We start from the raw sequence: 8,575 nt of genomic DNA, 5'->3' as shown, positions 1-8,575 counted from the left end.
CGGTCCTACCTGTTCCTCGGTCCTACCTGTTTCTTTGTCCTACCTGCTTCTCGGTCCTACCTGCTCTTCAGTCCTACCTGCTCCTTGGTCCTACCTGCTCCTTGGTACTACCTGTTCCTTGGTCCTACCTGCTCCTCGGTTCTACCTGCTCCTCGGTCCTACCTGTTCCTTGGTCCTACCTGCTCCTCGGTTCTACCTGTTCCTCGGTCCTACCTGCTTCTCGGTCCTACCTGTTCCTCGGTCCTACCTGTTCCTTTGTCCTACCTGCTTCTCGGTCCTACCTGCTCCATGGTCCTACCTGTTCCTTGGTCCTACCTGTTCCTTGGTCCTACCTGCTCCTCGGATCTACCTGCTCCTCGGTCCTACCTGCTCCTCGGTCCTACCTGCTCCTCAGTCCTACCTGTTCCTTCGTCCTACCTGCTCCTCGGTTCTACCTGTTCCTTGGTCCTACTTGCTTCTCGGTCCTACCTGTTCCTCAGTCCTACCTGTTCCTTTGTCCTCGGTCCTACCTGTTTCTTTGTCCTACCTGCTTCTCGGTCCTACCTGCTCCTCGGTCCTACCTGCTCCTTGGTCCTACCTGCTCCTTGGTACTACCTGTTCCTTGGTCCTACCTGCTCCTTGGTCCTACCTGTTCCTTGGTCCTACCTGTTCCTTGGTCCTACCTGCTCCTCGGTTCTACCTGCTCCTACCTGTTCCTTGGTCCTACCTGCTTCTCGGTCCTACCTGCTCCTCGGTTCTACCTGCTCCTCGGTCCTACCTGCTTCTCGGTCCTACCTGCTCCTCGGTCCTACCTGCTCCTCGGTCCTACCTGTTCCTCGGTCCTACCTGCTCCTTGGTCTTACCTGCTCCTCGATCCTACCTGCTCCTTGGTCCCACCTGTTCCTCGGTCCTACCTGCTTCTCGGTCCTACCTGTTCTTCGGTCCTACCTGTTTCTTTGTCCTACCTGCTTCTCGGTCCTACCTGCTCCTCGGTCCTACCTGCTCCTTGGTCCTACCTGCTCCTTGGTACTACCTGTTCCTTGGTCCTACCTGTTCCTTGGTCCTACCTGCTCCTCGGTTCTACCTGCTCCTCGGTCCTACCTGTTCCTTGGTCCTACCTGCTCCTCGGTTCTACCTGTTCCTTGGTCCTACCTGCTTCTCGGTCCTACCTGTTCCTCGGTCCTACCTGTTCCTTTCTCCTACCTGCTTCTCGGTCCTACCTGCTCCACGGTCCTACCTGTTCCTCGGTCCTACCTGTTCCTTGGTCCTACCTGCTCCTCGGTTCTACCTGCTCCTCGGTCCTACCTGTTCCTCGGTCCTACCTGCTCCTTGGTCCTACCTGTTCCTTTGTCCTACCTGCTTCTCAGTCCTACCTGTGACTCGGTCCTACCTGCTCCTTGGTCCAGCGGTGTCCTCATCATTTTCTCTCCCCTGTGTCGGCATCTTTAGTGTGGGCACCCGGCTGTGACAGCTTGCGGCTTTACAGCAGGAGGCCCACTGCACATGTGCAAGAAGCGCTGCACTTTGTGAATGGCCCCGTAGACTACAGGGAGGGAGGGAGGAAAACTCAGCGGAAGTGGGAGGAGGTACTGTACCTGTAAAATTCAGGTACCTGCTCACCAAAGGTCTGCAGTCTCTGGTCATCTCCTGACTATATCTGCAGTCTCTGGTCATCTCCTGTACTATATCTGCAGTCTCTGGTCATCTCCTGTACTATGTCCGCAGTCTCTGGTCATCTCCTGTACTATGTCCACGGTCTCTGGTCATCTCCTGTACTATGTCCGCAGTCTCTGGTCATTTCCTGTACTATGTCTGCAGTGCCTGGTCATCTTTTGTAGTACGTCCGCAGTCTCTGGTCATCCCCTGTACTATGTCTGCAGTCTCTGGTCATCTCCTGTACTATGTCTGCAGTCTCCGGTCATCTCCTGTACTATATCCGCAGTCTCCGGTCATCTCCTGTACTGTGTCTGCAGTCTCTGGTCATCTCCTGTACTGTGTCCGCAGTCTCTGGTCATCTCCTGCACTATGTCTTCAGTCTCTGGTCATCTCCTGTACTGTGTCCGCAGTCTCCGGTCATCTCCTGTACTGTGTCTGCAGTCTCTGCTCATCTCCTGTACTGTGTCCACAGTCTCTGGTCATCTTTTGTAGTATGTTCGCAGTCTCTGGTCATCTCCTGTACTATGTCTGCAGTCTCTGGTCACCTCCTGGAGTATGTCCGCAGTCACTTGTCATCTCCTGTACTATGTCCGCAGTCTCTGGTCATTTCCTGTACTATGTCCGCAGTCTCTTGTCATCTCCTGGAGAATGTCCACAGTCTCTGTTCATCTCTCGGAGAATGTCTGCAGTCTCTTGTAATCTCCTGTACTATTTCTGCAGGCTCTGGTCATCTCCTGTACGGTGTACGCAGTCTCTGGTCATCTACTGTACTATGTCCGCAGTCTCTGGTCACCTCCTGTACTTTCTCTGCAGTCTCTGGTCATCTCCTGGCGTATGTCCATAGTCTCTGTTCATCTCTCGGAGTATGTCAGCAGTCTCTGGTCATCTCCTGTACTATGTTTGCAGTCTCTGGTCATCTCCTGTACTATGTCCGCTTTCTCTGGTCATCTATTGTACTGTGTCCGCAGTCTCTGGTCATCTCCTGTACTATGTCCGCTTTCTCTGGTCATCTATTGTACTGTGTCTGCAGTCTCTGGTCATCTCCTGTACTATGTCTGCAGTCTCTGGTCGTCTCCTGTACTTTGTCCGCAGTCTCTGGTCATCTCCTGTACTGTGTCCGCAGTCTCTGGTCATCTCCTGTACTGTGTCTGCAGTCTCTGGTCATCTCCTGTACTGTGTCTGCAGTCTCTGGTCATCTCCTGTACTCTGTCCAAAGTCACTGGTCATCTCCTGTACTATGTCAGCAGTCTCTGTTCATCTCCTGTAATATGTCTGCGCTCTCTGGTCATCTGCTGTACTATGTCTGCAGTCTCTGGTCATCTCCTGTACTATGTTTGCAGTCTCTGGTCTTCTCCTGCAGTATGTCTGCAGTCTCTGGTCATCACCTGTAGTATGTCAGCCGTCTCTGGTCATCTCATGTAGTATGTCAGCCGTCTCTGGTCATCTCCTGTAGTATGTCTGCAGTCTCTGGTCATCTCCTGTAGTATGTCTGCAGTCTCTGGTCATCTCCTGTAGTATGTCTGCAGTCTCTGGTCATCTCCTGTACAACGTCCGCAGTCTCTGGTCATCTCCTGTACTATGTCTGAAGTCTCTGGTTATCTCCTGTACTATGTCCGCAGTCTCTGGTCATCTCCTGTACTATGTCCGCATTCTCTGGTCACCTCCTGGAGTATGTCCGCAGTCTCTTGTCATCTCCTGTACTATGTCTGCAGTCCTGGTCATTTCCTGTACTATGTCTGCAGTCCTGGTCATTTCCTGTACTATGTCTGCAGTCTCTTGTCATCTCCTGGAGTATGTCCGCAGTCTCTTGTCATCTCCTGGAGTATGTCCGCAGTCTCTGGTCATCTCCTGTACTATCTCCGCATTCTCTGGTCACCTCCTGGAGTATGTCTGCAGTCTCTGGTCATCTCCTGTAGTATGTCTGCAGTCTCTGGTCATCTCCTGTACTATGTCTGCAGTCTTTGGTCATCTCCTGTACTATGTCTGCAGTATCTGGTCATTTCCTGTACTGTGTCCGCTTTCTCTGGTCATCTCCTGTGCTATGTCCGCAGTCTCTGGTCATCTCCTGTAGTATATCTGCAGTCTCTTGTCATCTCCTGTAGTATATCTGCAGTCTCTTGTCATCTCCTGTAGTATATCTGCAGTCTCTGGTCATCTCCTGTACTATGTCCGCAGTCTCTGCTCATCTCCTGTACTATATCTGCAGTCTCTGCTCATCTCCTGTACTCTGTCTGTAGTCTCTGGTCATCTCCTGCAGTATGTCTGCAGTCTCTGGTCATCTCCTGTAGTATGTCTGCGGTCTCTGGTTATCTCCTGTAGTATGTTTGCAGTCTCTGGTCATCTCCTGTACTATGTGTGCAGTTTCTGGTCATTTCCTGTACTATGTCCGAAGTCTCTGGTCATCTCTGGACTATATCTGCAGTCTCTGGTCATCTCCTGTAGCATGTCTGCAGTCTCTGATCATCTCCTGTACTATGTCTGCAGTCTCTGGTCATCTCCTGTACTATGTCTGCAGTCTCTGGTCATTTCCTGTACTATGTCTGAAGTCTCTGGTCATCTACTGTACTATATCTGCAGTCTCTGGTCATCTCCTGTAGCATGTCTGCAGTCTCTGGTCATCGCCTGTGCTATGTCTGCAGTCTCTGGTCATCTCCTGTACTATATCCGCAGTCACTGGTCATCTTTTCTACTATGTCTGCAGTCTCTGGTCATCTCCTGTACTATGCAGTCTCTGGTCAACTTTTCTTCTATGTCTGCAGTCTCTGGTCATCTCCTGTACTATGTCTGAAGTCTCTGGTCATTACTTGTACTTTATCTGCAGTCTCTGGTCATTTCTTGTGCTATGTCTGCAGTCACTGGTCATCTCTTGTACTATGTCTGCAGTCTCTGGTCATCTCCTGTACTATGCAGTCTCTGGTCAACTTTTCTACTATGTCTGCAGTCTCTGGTCATCTCTTGTACTATGTCCACAGTCTCTGGTCATCTCCTGTACTATGCTGTCTCTGGTCAACTTTTCTACTATGTCTGCAGTCTCTGGTCATCTCCTGTAGCATGTCTGCAGTCTCTGGTCATCGCCTGTACTATATCCGCAGTCATGGTCATTTCCTGTACTATGTCCGCAGTCTCTGGTCATTTCCTGTACTATTTCTGCAGTCTCTGGTCATCTCCTGTACTATGCAGTCTCTGGTCAACTTTTCTACTATGTCTGCAGTATCTGGTCATCTCCTGTACTTTGTCTGAAGTCTCTGGTCATTTATTGTACTATATCTGCAGTCTCTAATCATGTCCTGTGCTATGTCCGCAGTCTCTGGTCATCTCTTGTACAATATCTGCAGTCTCTGGTCATCTCCTGTAGCATGTCTGCAGTCTCTGGTCATCTCCTGTACTATATCTGCAGTCTCTGGTCATCTCCTGTACTATGTCTGCAGTCTCTGGTCAGTTCTTGTACTATGTCCGCAGTCTCTGGTAATCTCCTGTACTATATCCGCAGTCACTGGTCATCTCCTGTACTATGTCTGCAGTCTCTGGTCATCTCCTGTACTGTCCGCAGTCTCTGGTCATCTCCTGTAGTATGTCCAAAGTCTCTGGTCAGCTCTGGACTATATCTGCAGTCTCTGGTCATCTCCTGTAGCATGTCTGCGGTCTCTGGTCATCGCCTGTACTATATCCGCAGTCATGGTTATCTCCTGTACTATGTCTGCAGTCTCTGGTCATCTCCTGTACTATGTCTGCAGTCTGTGGTCATCTCCTGTACTGTGTCCGCAGTCTCTGGTCATCTCCTGTAGTATGTCTGCAATCTCTGGTCATCTCCTGTACTATGTCTGCAGTCTCTGGTCATCTCCTGTACTATATCCGCAGTAACTGGTCATCTCCTGTTCTATGTCTGCAGTCTCTGGTCATTTCCTGTACTATGTCTGCAGTCTCTGGTCATTTCCTTCACTATGTCTGCAGTCTCTGGTCATCTCCTGTACTATGTCTGCAGTCTCTGGTCATCTCCTGTGCTATGTCTGAAGTCTCTGGTCATTTCTTGTAATATATCTGCAGTATCTGGTCATCTCCTGTACTATGTCCGCAGTCTCTGGTCATCTCCTGGAATATGTCCACAGTCTCTGGTCCTTTCCTGTACTGTGTCCGCTTTCTCTGGTCATCTCCTGTACTGCGTCCGCCGTCTCTGGTCATCTCCTGTAGTATGTCTGCAGTCTATGGTCATCTTCTGTACTATATCCATAGTCTCTGGTTGTAAGGGTGTGCAGGCATGAAATACTGTTGTGTAATGTTAAACTGTAATATGCCTGCAATATGCTCTTTGATCAGTAGATGGCAGCAAAGTACAAGAATCGATTTTGTAGTGACTTTTGCTAAGACAAGATAAATGCTTATTTACCTTATAAAGTTTAATGAATACTAATTTAGGGTCCGAGTAGGACCCTTGGAAGGATCATAGTGAACTGTAAATGCAGGTTTGAGGCTGCAATTAAGAAATGACTTACTGCATCACAAACTATGGGAAGGGGAGGAGTTCCGGTGCAGAGGGGGAAGTGACAGGAAGTCTGGGTCTGGCTGGTGTATGCTGAGGACATCTGGAGAATCTGTGTGGGGTCTGGAAGAGGATTTACGGCTCACAGTGGAGTCTGGCGACGGCACCTAGGGGAGATTCACCACAGCGAGACCAGGAAACAAGTGACTGTATGGTCCCGTTCTGGAGTGGATCAGGAAAAAGCACCAAGAGCCTGCCAGGGAACCGTAAGTGCAGCTTTGTTGCAGCACATCGCACCACACGTGTTCAGTGACATTTTGGATATACCAGAAAGTTACAAGAGACACACTCCGCTTTCCTTTGGATTACAAATAGTATTGCACAATACTTAGAGTGCACCCCAACGTTATATCTTGCTCAGGAACATTCAGGCGCAGCCAGGCTGCTTTCTGGACATTGGGGAAAAGTCTGCAAATACGGGGTTAGTGTTAGACAGTATTATTCTTACTGTATGGTTATGCGCTGATATCATTCTGTTTACGTATGCTCAGTTACATTGTCACTATCACTGTGTAGTAAATGTAATTGTTTTAAAAGAACCGCTGTCTGTGTCTGTGTGGCATCGTGTACCCTCTGAATCTGTGGGCCCAGCCTTTGGTTTTCCTTCATTTGGCGCTGCAAGCAGGGTACATTGATCGCCATGCAGAACGCAACCGGTTCTGAGGCGGCTCCGGCCGTGGCCTCTGTCACCCCTCCTGCCGTGGGAGTAGCTCCGACCATATGTTTGCCCGTAGGAGCAATATTGAATCAGCTAGTGCGGTTTGATGGCCAGAATATTCTGTTAGAAGACTGGGCAGCACGTCTTAAAAGCACCCTCAGATTGTACCATTTGGCACCGGATTTACAATCAGACGTGGCGCTGAACGCTCTGGAAGGGGATGCTAGACGCACTGTAATGCTACGCTCGGAGGAGGAAAGGAAGACACTGGATGCTATAGTCTCGATTCTCGAGCCTATTTACGGAGAAACGTCCGGCACTGGCAGCCTTAGGTCCCATTTCTTCACGCGCTTCCAGCAGGAAGATGAGACTATTCCCCAGTTCGCCAATGCCCTTCAAGAGATATGGGCACATATACAGAAGAGAGAGGCCAGCGGTGCTAACGTGCTTGGAAATGGAGATCAAATCCTCCGGGATCAGTTTGTCCTTGGATTGCACAGTCATCATCTTCACCAGGCTCTCAGGGAGCGTATCCTGGTGGATGCTACATTGCAGTTTCAGAAGATACAAGCTGAGGCTGTGGCCCGAGGCAAAGAAGAAGCGTATGGAGCTTACACCGTGAGAATGCAGGCTGCAGGAAGTCAAAGTACTCCCTCTGATGGGGGGGATCTGCGAGAGGCAGTGGGGGCACTTAGTGCATCCCTGGGAGAAATTCAGAGATAGTTGGCACAGTTACAGGCTATATCAATGGCCCCAGTGCAGCCTGAGTACTGGCAGAGAAGTGCAGCCCCCATTGTTCCCCCTCTATTTCGAACAACTCAAGTGGCTGAAGTGAGAGACTCTACCATGCACTGGGCTGGCCTTGAACCATCCATAGGGGCACAGTTGTGTGGTCCTCCAAGGGACTGGAAAACGAGGGGACCACAGTGTTGGATTTGCCAAGAAAGAGGACATATCTCCCGTCAATGCCCACTAAGGGTCCTGCATCCCGAACAGCCGCCGTTAAACGGGAACCCCACGCGGTAGTGGGGCACACCACGAGGGAGGCCAGTTGCCAGGGTACCCCTAACGACCCCCGGGACCTGGTGACCGAAAGCCCTTACCTAAAAGTGCAGATTGAAGAACAGATGGTGGGATGTCTTATAGATACAGGATCAGAAGTAACCACGATGCCAGTGGAGTTCTTTGAAAGACACTTCGGCCACCTGATGAGGCCTGACAAGGGCACCGTGATCAAGCTGGTGGCGGTAAACCAGACTGCTATACCGGTGTTTGGAGTGGCATGGATGAGAATGAAGCTATGTGGGCAAGATGTTGGCAAGAAGGGAGTGGTGCTTGTAGAGAAACCGGCTCGGTGTGAAGCCCCCGTTGTATTGGGGATGAACGTCCTGTGGGAACTTGACCAGCTCATGTTTACAAAGGAGGGCCCGGGATATTGGAAGAAAATGACTTCCCACAAGCCTACCCAGAAGGTATTCCAGAGGTTGATCCGGACGTGCGGTATCTGCAAAAGTACCCCAGAAGATAAGCCGGTGGGAGCAGTGTATGCCCCATATGGAGGAGCCTGTACCGTACCTCCACGGCAGGAGAAGATGATACGGATGTCTGTCGGCAGCCGGTGGAAACTGAATGGGATAGGGGTGCTGATAGAGTCTCTAGGTGTGTCGGAAGCCGGACGGAGCCCAGTAGTCGCCAAGACCATTGTGACAGTAATGGACGGCCAAGTGTTAGTCCGGTGCATCAAC

The 8,575-nt window shown here is 50.5% G+C and overlaps 1 protein-coding gene across 1 annotated transcript; it reads left to right on the top strand.

Annotated features, from left to right (window-relative positions):
• The first annotated feature begins 6,812 nt into the window (after nucleotides 1-6,812).
• LOC149443199 (uncharacterized) lies at nucleotides 6,813-7,553 on the top strand. Its single transcript, XM_089655782.1, has one exon. It carries the CDS (start codon nucleotides 6,813-6,815, stop codon nucleotides 7,551-7,553), a length of 741 nt encoding a protein of 246 aa, XP_089511908.1.
• Nucleotides 7,554-8,575: the final 1,022 nt, after the last annotated feature.

The sequence above is a fragment of the Staurois parvus genome, unplaced genomic scaffold (genome assembly GCF_062004578.1).
Source record: "Staurois parvus isolate SC_StPar_1 unplaced genomic scaffold, SC_StPar_1.0 ptg000870l, whole genome shotgun sequence".
In the NCBI taxonomy this organism is placed as follows: domain Eukaryota; kingdom Metazoa; phylum Chordata; class Amphibia; order Anura; family Ranidae; genus Staurois; species Staurois parvus.
The sequence above is the reverse complement of the archived record's forward strand: the minus strand, read 5'-3'. Positions and strand labels throughout refer to the sequence as shown.